Genomic DNA, 14,332 nt, shown 5'->3' on the forward strand with positions numbered 1-14,332 from the left:
TAAGGAAATAGAAACCGAAAAAGGAAATGAATATTGAAAAAGGAAAAAGAAACCGAATTAGGAAATGGAAATCGAATAAGGAAATGGAAATCGAATAAGGAAACGAAAATCCAATAAGGAAATAGAAACCCAATGAGGAAATAGAAACCCAATAAGAAAACAGAAACCCAATAAGGAAATAGAAACCGAAAAAGGAAATGAACATTGAAAAAGGAAAAAGAAACCGAATAAGGAAATGGAAATTGAATAAGGAAATGGAAATCGAATAAGGAAATGAAAATCCAATAAGGAAATAGAAACCGAATAAGGAAATAGAAACCGAAAAAGGAAATGAACATTGAAAAAGGAAAAAGAAACCGAATAAGGAAATGAAAATTGAAGAAGGAAATGGAAATCGAATAAGGAAATAGAACCTGTATAAGGAAATGAAAACGAATAAGGAAAGAGAAAGCGAATAAGGAAACGAAAAAAAAAATTTGAAAAACTTTTTGAGGAAAAAAAAATTTGAGGAAAAAAAAAATTTTGAGGAAAAAAAATTTTGAGGGAAAAAAAATTTTGAGGAAAAAAAAATTTGAGGAAAAAAATTTTGAAGGAAAAAAAAAAATCAGTTTGGACTTGTAATATTTTTCAAAATTTGAATATCGAAAAAGGAAATGGAAACCGAATAAGGAAATGAAAATCCAATAAGGAAATGGAAACTGAATAAGGAAATAGAAACCGAATAAGGAAAAAGAAACCGAATAAGGAAATGAAAATCCAATAAGGAAATAAAAATCCAATAAGGAAATGGAAACTGAATAAGGAAATAGAAACCGAATAAGGAAATCGAAACCGAAAAAGGAAATGAAGATTGAAAAAGGAAAAAGTAACCAAATTAGGAAATGGAAATCGAATAAGGAAATGGAAATCGAATAAGGAAACGAAAATCCAATAAGGAAATAGAAACCCAATAAGGAAATAGAAACCCAATAAGGAAATAGAAACCGAATAAGGAAATGGAAATCGAATAAGGAAATGGAAATCGAATAAGGAAATGAAAATCCAATTAGGAAATAGAAACCGAATAAGGAAATAGAAACTGAAAAAGGAAATAAACATTGAAAAAGGAAATAAACATTGAAAAAGGAAAAAAAAAACGAATAAGGAAATGAAAATCGAATAAGGAAATGGAAATCGAATAAGGAAATATAAACTGTATAAGGAAATGAAAACCGAATAAGGAAAAAGAAACCGAATAAGGAAACGAAAAAAAAATTTGAAAAACTTTTTGAGGAAAAAAGAATTTGAGGAAAAAAAATTTTGAGGAAAAAAAATTTGAGAAAAAAAAATTTGAGGAAAAAAAATTTTGAGAAAAAAAAAAATTTGAGGAAAAAAAAATTTGAGGAAAAAAAAAAATTTGAGGAAAAAAAAATTTGAGGAAAAAAAAATTCTGAGGAAAATTTTTTTTGAAGGAAAACAAATTTTTAGTTTGGACTTGTAATATTTTTCAAAATTTGAATATCGAAAAAGGAAAAAGGAAAAAGGAACCAACTTGTGTCTGGTTTGGAGATGAAGGAACCATTATTCCAGATGTTAATTCTTAATAGTGAATAGTGACTGGACATTTGCGATGATATCGCGTTGCGTGTATGGACATATAAAGATTTAGTGATGGACATAATTATAGTTTTCCAATTATATTGTGTGATGCATATTAATAGACAACAAGATTAAAAGAATTAATCATATATTTTAATTTTTCTGCGTTGTTACAAGAATTTTTAGGTGAAAGATTTGCTTTATACTGGGTCTAATTAGACTTAATTTTGGTATTTGATGAAATTTAAAAGTATGTGGAACAAAGACTTGAGAGCAAAGACTTGTCCGTCTTAAACAAAAAATTGTCAGAATGATCTGATTTTCAAATTACAAAAATGTAGTTTTGTGTTGGATATTTATATTTGGTGAATTTCTTTGTTTATATCTCTGTTCAAATTTTTTACTGGTAATGTTCATGAGATCAGTTGGTTATTAATTTCCATTTATTTCTTATTCTATTTTGGAAGTTGCATTTATTGGAGCTACAAAGAGTTCACTATTAACCTGAGCAAGCCCAGGATTATGATATATAATGTTACCTTATCCAAGCATCATTTATGATGTGAAGGATAAGGTGCATTATATGAAGAAGCCAAAAGGCTTCGAGGGTTAATATGTACCCTCCCAAATTATATAATCAGAAATACTCCCGTCCCAAAAATAAATATTAAGACCAATAAATGCCCAAAGCGGTTTGGTTTTTTTAAAAAGAGGCTGGTCACTACTCTGCACGGGCTTTTTTTTCAACCGATTTTTATAGTTCGTTCTTATGTTGTACTGTTATACCACTGTCCCAGGTTAGGGGGAGGGTTGGGATCCCGCTAACATGTTTAAACCGCCACACTATTTATGTATGTGCCTGTCCCAAGTCAGGAGCCTGTAATTCAGTGGTTGTCGTTTGTTTATGTGTTACATATTTGTTTTTCGTTCATTTTTTTACATAAAGAAGGCTGTTAGTTTTCTCGTTTGAATTGTTTTACATTGTCTTATCGGGGCCTATTATAGCTGACTATGCGGTATGGGCTTTGCTCATTGTTGAAGGCCGTACGGTGACCTATAGTTGTTAATGTCTGTGTCATTTTGGTCTTTTGTGGATAGTTGTCTCATTGGCAATCATACCACATCTTCTTTTTTTATATTATATAGTAGTGGTCAGACAAAAAATCACTCAGCTGTGAAAAAAGGCGTACAGCCTTGACATAAAGTAAAGGTTTACTTATTAACCCTTGAAGCCCTTTGGCTTCTTCATATAATGCACCTTATCCTTCACATCATAAATGATGCTTGGATAAGGTAACATTAACAAGCTTCTGTCCAGGTTTGGTAGAAATCCAGAAGAGTTCAAGAAAGTTATTAAAGTTTCATAAACTTTAACCACAGTCAATATTTGTGGACGCAGCTGCCGACGAAATGTAGGATCGTATGTCTTGCTTTTTCTACCAAAGTCAAAGACTCGATGGGTAATTCTGTGCAAAATGATTTTTTAAGCTGATTTCAAGACTTGTTTTAGTTTCATAGTATTTTAATTTAATATATATATGTTATAGAGACAACAATTGAATCATTTCTAAAAGATTGAAATTTCAATTTCATTTTTCTTCTCAACTAATTTAATAAATCATATGTAGGCAGAATACAAGATTTGTAAATTTTAGGATACCTTGTAATGTTCCAAGCATTGTTTCAATAATCCAAACTTTAAGAATTGGATGCAATATTTAACAGAATTGTAAATTCGTATTGCTATGCAATCATATTGATATATAAACACCCTACAGCATAATTTTGGATCCCTATTTAGACCAACTTGAAAACTGGCCACATAATCAAAAAGTACATGTTCAGATTCAGCATATCAAAGAACCCCAAGAATTCAATTTTTGTTGAAATCAAACTAAGTTTAATTTTGGACTCTTTGGACCTAAATGTAGATTAATTTGGAAACAGGACCAAAAATTAACATATTAAGAATCTAAATTAAATACACGGTTAGATTCAGCTTATTGAAGAACCCCAATAATTCATTTCTTTATGAAATCAAACAAAGTTTAATTTTGGACCCTTTTGGTCCATAATTCCTAAACTGTTGAGACCAAAACCCCCAATTCCAACCTTCCTTTAGTGGTTTTAAACCTTTTGTTAAAATTTTATTGATTTCTATTCACTTATACTAAAGTTATTATCCGGAAATCATCCGTGTTCAGATGACGATGTGATACCAATATATACAACCAATTTTGTTTTTAATTTTAGCAGACGTATAAAAATTGGTACCCATGTATATAAATTAATCCAGTTATAATATATTTTTGTATAGTGAAATGGTACATGTATAAACAGAATGAAAACAAGAATAATCTTATGTGTCTTTATTCTGGTATACATGTACGTAGTTGAACAAGAATAACTGTTGAAAATAAAACATGCCAGAGTTAAATCAAATGTTTCACTTTGTGGGTGTTTATTTTTTATTTCTGTGAAAAGGATTCAGATAACTTGTAAGTCATCCTTAAAATTTAAGATTGGAGGGTCTGAGACAGAGACATTTAGGATTGAAGAAACAAACAAATTCTTTTTATGCCTTAGCCTTACCTTGAAAAAAGGCACCATTACACACAATCATCCATACTCCAAAATGTACAACTAAACTGAACAGCATTTTTGAAGATTTCTGTAATTGGTCATTCTATTAAAAGAAACTAAATATTTACTCTGCAATGTTCATGATGTTAACTCACTAATTAACAGCATTCATTATATACATGTACATTGTATGACATGGGTTAAAAATATGAAAATCAAATTTAAATGCCACATCAAGCCAAAAAAATAAAATATGTGTCTCTTTCCTATTACATTTTTGAAAAAAAAAGAGTAGTTACATGCAGTGTTGGGATTTTTTTTCATTTTACCATTTTTTTTTAATTGATTCTATGGGAGGGACTTTCTGACATTGAAACTCGCTTATAGAAAAATAACCAAATTTGTTTTAAGGGTAGGCTACTTTTTAGCTTTTAAAGTAAGGGAGGATATACAGTGTAGGGTAATAGGAAACACACATATCATTTTTTTGTAATAGAAATAATATTGTAGTATGTGATCATGCTTACCCTTCTGGAGAACACAAGATCACCCTGGCCCTTGATTGGGTTAGTCTTGCTCATTATTTAGTTTTTTTGTTCAATGTTTTTGGTTGACTGCAAGTATTTCAGGTGTCTTTCTCTCCCAAATTCTTTTTCTACATGACCCTTTTCTATCTCCCTTCAACATGACAATTAAGTCTCTTTGGTTTTTTTCTATCTCTTTTTTTTCCTAGGCCTTGGAAAATTAATTGTTGGTTTCCCCTAACATGGGAAAAGCAGGCATGCTATTTTTTTTTGTAACCATGCATTGTTTTATATCTATATCTATATGTTTTGTTTCTATTAGGGAACTATAATCTAGCATATTTCCAACACTTTTAGTCGTCTCGGCACTTCACATTTATTTGGGGGAGATTTAAAAATGTTTTGATCTCCATCATCACTGATGAATCTTATATAACATTCATAGTAAAGTGCACTATGTTTTGTCTTAAAAGGAATCACCTCCCACCAGCCATGCCCATTAACAGCTGGAAGGCGCTGACTGCATGGGTATTAGCAGCCCTACATGCTTTTTCAATGCATGTTTCAACCTCATTATCTGTGCATTGGAATTCAATGAACTTGTTCCCAAAATTAACAACATCTCCGACAAACATCCCTCCTTCAACTTGGAATGGTTGCAACTCAAGACTCACTTATTTCAAACTGCTTTTAAGGATTTCTTGTAGAATTCATATATTTTCATTGACTGCATTAGTGTTAAACTGTATTGTATATTTTTAAGGATACATTCATTAATCATTTAAAAAAAAAAACACCAATTTTTTATTTTTTTTTACAGAAAAATTAAATGACCCGGCGGTTAAAGAATGACCCGGTCCGGTTAGGGGAAACCATCAATTATTTTTCCATGGAAAATTAATTGTTGGTTTCCCCTAACATTGGAAATGTATAAAGACCCGGCAGGCAGGCTTTTTTTTTTTTTTGGTAACCATGCGTTATTTTATACATGTATGACGAAAATATGTTTTCCCATGAAGAAACTCAACTAACATTAACAAACAGCAAATTGTGATCGTTTAAAAAATATTGAAATTTAAATAAGAACTTTCTGGGGGAAAACATAGATCTTTGCAAATTGTGGTCATTTGAGAAATAATGATGATAGTCAATTATGAGGTTTTATTTTAAATAATTAACAAATAAGTGACCCATCTGATGACAATAAGCAGATAACCTGTATTCAAAACTTTGAACACCTGTTCTAAACGTTAATTAGATGAGGGTCATAAACTTGTCTGAGACATGTAAATTATAGCAATTTAATGCAAAAATTTGTGACTATGTGACTAAATTGATATGCAAAATTTCAACTTTTTGAAAATCTTCCTAAATGACGAGCTTTCCTGAAGTCTGGGATAAGTATGCATTATGTTAACACCAACAGGATGAGTAATGTTGAGATTCCACACTGTAAGATACTCTATTGACTGCACTGTTAAAGACCTCACAGAAGCTTCAAGACAAGAAACAAGAGAAACCGTAAAACAAGTTAAATTTCTTATGATTTCACGAGACATTTAACTCGTGTAAATATATTATAATATATTGGTACCCAACATTTTTGAATCAAATTCATCATCTTAAGGCATAGAAGTTGACATATTTTATCAAAATTTAGAGCATTGTTTATATAAATTTAAAGTCCTTTTTAACATGCAAAATTATATACATGTACATGACGACAGGCATCCTACAGAAAGTGAAATTTTTGGGGAATTAGAATGCTTTATGTCTAGCCGCATTTGTGTTAACTTAATTGAAACTGTATCAGAAGCCCTTAAAAGTACAGTTTGCCGTTGCAGTTTTTTTTTGGTGAATTTGACATGTTCTGCTTTTGTCCCTTTAATGGGCCTCTATAGATAGTGTTCTACCCAGGTTGTTTTAGCACTGCTGTGCTGAGCTTTTTGGCACACCACAGCAGTCAGAGATGGGTCTGATTTCTTTCAATGTAATTGATTAAATTACAATTACTTTGTCATTTGTATGATTAAATTAAATTAACGATTACATCATTTATCAAAGTGTCTGATTAAATTAATGATTACATTGGCAAAGTAATCATGATTACATCTGATTACAATGAGTAAAAATAAAACCATTTTGAATGTGAATGAATAAAAGTTTAATACAACCATAGCATTTTTGGGAAGGATTATGTTCATTATAAAATGATAACTTTAAACTTCATCTGTTTAATAAACCATGAAAGTTCACTACATACATACATGAGCATTGTGTCACTGGCTTGACCCATTACACTTTATCATCATTGATCTCTGAATTATTTTAACTTCAATTGAATAAAGCTTTATAAAGAGTTTGCTGTTTGTCTCCTAACCTCTTCCAGACTTTATGTGTATTTCAAGGTGCAGTTTATGGGAGTTAAAATATGGATGATATAATTGTATACAAAATGCAAGTACTAACCAGATGCTCCGCAGGGCGTAGCTTTATACGACCGCAGAGGTTGAACCCTGAACGGTTGGGGCAAGTATGGACACAACATTCAAGCTGGATTCAGCTCTAAATTTGGATTGTGATAGTTGACACAGCATAGGTTTCTGACACAGAATGAATGTGTTCTAATGAACTTCAAATTTTTGTTCTCTTAGAGCAATTCACTATGCTGTTGAATATTAATCCTCTCAAAAAAATGTTTGAAGAAATTTTCTTTTTTATTTATAAAATTTCAAATGAGAAAAATTGAACCCAATTTTTTTAATCACATACCCCTTTCCCTTATTCCAAAACTAATCTCCATTCAAATTTCTAATGGAGTTTGCAACAATAACTACTCATTTAAATACTAATACATTAAAATATTAAGATGTAAAAAAACTGCTTGTTATCACTGAATGGTAAAGATTATTTTAATTTATCAGTTGGTAGTAAAAAGTGAATATACATTGTATATTGTATATAACAAAGATTTAAGTTGATTCTGGACAAAGAAAGATAACTCAAATTAAAAAAAAAATCTTGCTATTGCACAATATTTTGCAATTAGATATTTCTTGCTTACAATTCTGGACAAAGAAAGATAACTCTAATTAAAAAAAAATTTGCTATTTCACAATATTGTGCAATTAGATATTTCTTGCCATTGCGCAATACTGTGCAATTGAAAAGACTTGCTATTGCACAATACTTAATATAATAATTTTAGATCCTGATTTGGACCAACTTGAAAACTGGGCCCATAATAAACCAGGTGCTCCGCAGGGCGCAGCTTTATACGACCGCAGAGGTCGAACCCTGAACAGTTGTGGCAAGTATGGACAAAACATTCTAGCGTGATACAGCTCTGAATTTGGATTGTGATCAAAATTTTGACATTACATGTTTTTTTTTTACACAAAACAAATGTCAAGATTTTACAAATTTTACAATTAAAGATTTCTTCTTCAAACTTTTTAAATCTAAAATTAAATAGTTGACACAGCATAGGTTTCTGACACAGAATGAATGTGGTCTAATGAACTTAAAAGTTTGTTTTTGCCTTTTAGCAATTCACTATGCTGTTGAATATTAATCCTCTCAAAAAAATGTTTGAAGAAATTTTCTTTTTATTTATGAAATCTGAAATGAGAAAAATTTAATCCCCCCCCTTTTTTCCCATCCCCGTTTCCCTTTTTCCAAAACTGATATCAATTCAAATTTCTAATGGAGTTTGCAACAATAACTACTCTTTTAAATACATCATAAAATATTAAAATGTAAAATAAAGTGCTTGTTATCACTGAATGGTAAAGATTGGTTGGTAGTAAAAGTGAATATACATTGTTTATTGTATAAAACAATAAAAAAAACTTCATCAGCAACATTTTATATTGGCAAATTTCCAATGAAGTTATTTACATAAAGTTATTGGCAAATAAAAATAGAAAATGACATCATAGTCATGTCTGGCAAATGTCCAACATACATTATCTAAAAAACATTTTAGATAAGATAAGGAAATAAGATGTAAAAAAAACTGCTTGTTATCACTGAATGGTAAAGATTATTTTAATTTTTCAGTTGGTAGTAAAAAGTGAATATACATTGTATATTGTATATAACAAAGATTTAAGTTGATTCTGGACAAAGAAAGATAACTCCAATTAAAAGAAAATCTTGCTATTGCACAATATTTTGCAATTAGATATTTCTTGCTTACTATTCTGGACAAAGAAAGATAACTCTAATTAAAAAAAAATTTGCTATTTCACAATATTGTGCAATTAGATATTTCTTGCCATTGCGCAATACTGTGCAATTGAAAAGACTTGCTATTGCACAATACTTAATATAATAATTTTAGATCCTGATTTGGACCAACTTGAAAACTGGGCCAATAATAAAAAATCTAAGTACATTTTTGGATTCAGCATATCAAAGAACCCCAAGATTTCAATTTTTGTTAAAATCAGACTAAGTTTAATTTTGGACCCTTTGGACTTTAGTGTAGACCAATTTGAAAACAGGACCAAAAATGAAGAATCTACAAACACAGTTGGATTTGGTATATCAAAGAACCCCATTTATTCAATTTTTGACGAAATCAAACAAAGTTTAATTTTGGACCCCGATTTGGACCAACTTGAAAACTGGGCCAATAATGAAGAATCTAAGTACATTTTTAGATTCAGCATATCAAAGAACCTACCTGATTCATTTTTTGTCAAAATCAAACTAAGTTTAATTTTGGACCCTTTGGACCTTAATGTAGACCAATTTAAAAACGGGACCAAAAGTTAAGAATCTACATACACAGTCATGACAGTTAGATTCGGCATATCAAAGAACCCCAATTATTCAATTTTGATGAAATCAAACAAAGTTTAATTTTGGACCCTTTGGGCCCCTTATTCTGTTGGGACCAAAACTCCCAAAATCAATACCAACCTTCCTTTTATGGTCATAAACCTTGTATTTAAATTTCATAGATTTCTATTTACTTATACTAACGTTATGGTGCGAAAACCAAGAAAAATGCTTATTTGGGTCCCTTTTTGGCCCCTAATTCCTAAACTGTTGGGACCTAAACTCCCAAAATCAATACCAACCTTCCTTTTGTAGTCATTAACATTGTGTTTAAATTTCATTGATTTCTATTTACTTAAACTAAAGTTATTGTGCGAAAACCAAGAATAATGCTTATTTGGGCCCTTTTTTGGCCCCTAATTCCTAAACTGTTGAAACCAAAACTCCCAAAATCAATCCCAACTGTTCTTTTGTGGTCATAAACCTTGTGTCAAAATTTCATAGATTTCTATTAACTTAAACTAAAGTTATAGTGCGAAAACCAAGAAAATGCTTATTTGGGCCCTTTTTGGCCCCTAATTCCTAAAATGTTGGGACCAAAACTCCCAAAATCAATACCAACCTTCCTTTTGTGGTCATAAACCTTGTGTTAAAATTTCATAGATTTCCATTCACTTTTACTAAAGTTAGAGTGCGAAAACTAAAAGTATTCGGACGACGACGACGCCGACGACGCCAACGTGATAGCAATATACGACGAAAAATTTTTCAAATTTTGAGGTCGTATAAAAATCTAAGTACATTTTTGGATTCAGCATATCAAAGAACCCCAAGATTTCAATTTTTGTTAAAATCAGACTAAGTTTAATTATGGACCCTTTGGACTTTAGTGTAGACCAATTTGAAAACAGGACCAAAAATGAAGAATCTACATACACAGTTAGATTTGGTATATCAAAGAACCCCATTTATTCAATTTTTGATGAAATCAAACAAAGTTTAATTTTGGACCCCGATTTGGACCAACTTGAAACTGGGCCAATAATCAAGAATCTAAGTACATTTTTAGATTCAGCATATCAAAGAACCTAACTGATTCATTTTTTGTCAAAATCAAACTAAGTTTAATTTTGGACCCTTTGGACCTTAATGTAGACCAATTTGAAAACGGGACCAAAAGTTAAGAATCTACATACACAGTCATGACAGTTAGATTCGTCATATCAAAGAACCCCAAATTATTCAATTTTGATGAAATCAAACAAAGTTTAATTTTGGACCCTTTGGGCCCCTTATTATGTTGGGAATAAAACTCCCAAAATCAATACCAACCTTCCTTTTATGGTCATAAACCTTGTGTCAAAATTTCATAGATTTCTATTTACTTATACTAACGTTATGGTGCGAAAACCAAGAAAAATGCTTATTTGGGTCCCTTTTTGGCCCCTAATTCCTAAACTGTTGGGACCTAAACTCCCAAAATCAATACCAACCTTCATTTTGTAGTCAATAACATTGTGTTTAAATTTCATTGATTTCTATTTACTTAAACTAAAGTTATTGTGCGAAAACCAAGAAAATGCTTATTTGGGCCCTTTTTGTCCAAATACATACAACATTTTGCTTATTTCAAGCAAGATTTTTCCAACTTTTAATTTAGTTTGTGTTAATTAGAAAAATTTTGAATGTCTGATTAATCTTTTATCATATATATATTGAAACATGAAACATGAAAACTTAATTAATCGCCTATTTCTACATATACAATATGTATTCAATGGCGTTGTACATAAATGACATATAAAATACAAAAATACTATACAAAAATACAATATGTATGTACTATACCAAAAATTGAAAATATACACTGTGATACACAAGAAAAAAGTCAGAAAAGTTCAAAATAATTTTCGAAATACAATGTTTTCAACCGACATTTAAAAGTATCCAAAGATTCAGAATTTTTTACATTTGTACCTAGTTCATTCCACAATTTTGGCCCAATAGTACTAAAGCTTCTATCTGAAAAAGTTTTCTTTTTGTTATATGGGACTGCATAACAACCAATAGATGACTCTGACGACCTTAATGAACGTTTCGACACTTGAGGATTTAACAAATTGATCAAATATGACGGTGCATTACCTACATGACAGTTGTACATATATGTTAAGATTTTGAATGTAATTCTGGCTTTGATCGGAAGCCAGTGTAAGTCAAACAATGCCTGCTTAGCACTATCATACTTAGAACCTATTGTCCTAGAGCTATACTCAATTGGTAATTGCAATAAAAACAAACCTAATTTGTTATCTACCTGTCAATTCAAAGTTGACAAAAATCACATTATTAACAAAAGATAAAAATTCAGGGTTAAAGAAAAGTTTTACTAGAATATAACAGTATATTATCAAATATATATATATATGTACATCTTTGAATTGTCAATATATGCACAATATCTTTTCATTACTGTAACAGTTTATTTTTTACTGAAGTATACAAATCAATTAAGATGATTTATAAAGTAAACCAAACTATCTTATTAACATGTTAAATATTTATTAAATAAGAATAACAAAAAGGTTAATTTCTTGACCATAAACACAGTTAAAAAAAATCATTGTAATCAGAATGTAACCAAAAAGTAATCAGGATTACAGGGTATTTTGAAAAGTAATTGATTAAATTAAATTACATGTAATCAGATTTTTGGCTGATTAATGATAACAATGATTACTTGAAAAATTGTAATCAATTACAGCTGATTAACGATTACAATTACAATTACCCCAAGTCTGACAGCAGTATCCAATCAAATATCAGAGCTATCATTTTGAAATTTCAAACTAACGGTATTATTCTGTACAATTCCGGTCATGTGGTAGACTGGTTGGTTGATCTGAGAGATTGTTTATTCACCTAATGAAGTCAAATATCGGAGGGGCATAAACCTTAACCAGAGTGAATTCAATTTTTCTTGGCAGAAAAACTAAGTCCATTTATAAGTAAAATACGAATTCTTTTTTTTATTTTTTACAAATCGACTTCTGGATACTATTTTATGATCATAAACAAGCTTTTTTCAGAGTTTGGTAGATTCATGGACAGAGTTAATGTAAATGTAATGTTTCCTGGTAGAAAAAACTACGTCCATTTACTTGTAAAATATGGAAAAATGGATACTTTTTTTTTTACAAAATTTACCTGTGACCAGGGATGGGGTAATCGTAATCTGTAATCGTAATTGATTGTAATTGATTACATTTTTTCAAGTAATCGACAGTAATCTGTAATCGCAGACATTTTCGATTACATGTAATCGTAATTTAATCGATTACAGCAAAAATGTGGATGTAATCATCGATTACTTTTCGATTACTTTAGTAAAATAGTTTGATGAAAAATAATCTATTTCAGAGGAAAATATGTATGTTATCACTTTGTAGTACAGATAAAAAATTAGGCATCAACAATACTTGAGAGTTAAGCAACTGCCTTATTTCTATCTATTGTCTCAAGCTGCAGTATGAGCAACCAGATCCCCTACCTAAATTTACTTTATATCTAGCTTTTGAAACAAATGGATGTACAAATGTATGTGCTTGTCAATAATTCAAGAGCTTTAATATTTAAATAAGAAAATAGATTTGAAATAATAAAATAAATCTTAAATAAAAAATGTGTCTGTCTTTCGCTAAGTTCTGTACTACATTTTTTAAAAGTAGTAAGCTTATTTGTATTAAATTTCCTGAAAACATCATTTTCAATCAGAGTTGAAATAAAAGCTTAGAATAGATAAACAGTTGATTTCTTAAATGTTATGATATACATGTATATAAATTGAATTAAAAAAGAACTCAAAATCCTTTTAACAATGAACCAATGGCAATGCATAGCTATTCTTTTTAGAAATAGATACATGTATCCCTTTGACACTATAAATATATTTTGTATATAATTTGATCGAAGAAGTTAACAAATCTTAACAGCATTCTTGCCTTTACGAATGAGATGATCAAAGTCTTCTAATCAATAACAAAAATACTTTGTTTTTATTTCAATTATCTTACGTCTAATTAAGAAGGAAATTTACAATATTTAGCCCCAGGTTATAAATTGTACTCCAGTGGCAGTTAAATAATCTGTAATTAGGGTGGTTATCCAAACAAAATGTTTAAATCATGCATGTCATTATAAAAATAAATTTTGATCTTAAAAATTAGCTGAACTAATTAATTATTCTACTTTTTAAATATTTCCTTAAAATTATAATTAACTATGCTAAATTTTTTTTTTAAAGATTAAAAAACAAAAAAGCAAACGTAATTCGGTAAGAAAGCTAAATTTTTGAAAAATAATAAGTTATGAATAAGTGATTATTGCAATGCGATGACATCTTTCATTTATGTTGAAAGTCAAAATTTTAAGATTTCTTAAATATTTCTAATCTTCATCAAGAGATTTGATCTAAAAAAAACAGCTATTCACTTATAATTTAGAAACAATACTTTGAATGATGCATTTTGTAAAGATCCTAATTTCCACTATACAAATGTTGAGCAATATAATTGTGTTTTACTCATGTTATTTTTTGTTGAAATGTTGAAGTATGTAATTGACAGTAATCGAAAAGTAATGTAATTGACAGTAATCGAAAAGTAATCGATTGTAATCGATTACATACTAAAATTTGAGTAATCGATTATTAATCGATTGCAGAAAAATCCTTCATGTAATCGATTATTACATCTGTCAGTAATCGTGCCCATCCCTGCCTGTGACACCACCAAAATTCTGGTATCACGATTTCACGAGAAATACAAGAACCTTTATAATATCCCAAAACATACTGGTAT

General features: G+C 29.9%; 1 protein-coding gene across 1 annotated transcript in view; it reads right to left on the bottom strand.

The window, feature by feature from the left end:
• LOC139502938 (uncharacterized) overlaps positions 1 to 14,332 on the bottom strand; it is a 67,920-nt gene that overhangs the window by 35,110 nt on the left and 18,478 nt on the right. The window contains exon 2 of the mRNA XM_071292612.1: positions 4,171 to 4,264. Coding sequence (XP_071148713.1) covers positions 4,171 to 4,264 — 94 coding nt within the window. The remainder of the gene's footprint in view (positions 1 to 4,170; positions 4,265 to 14,332) is intronic.

This window comes from Mytilus edulis, chromosome 14 (genome assembly GCF_963676685.1).
Source record: "Mytilus edulis chromosome 14, xbMytEdul2.2, whole genome shotgun sequence".
NCBI lineage: Eukaryota > Metazoa > Mollusca > Bivalvia > Mytilida > Mytilidae > Mytilus > Mytilus edulis.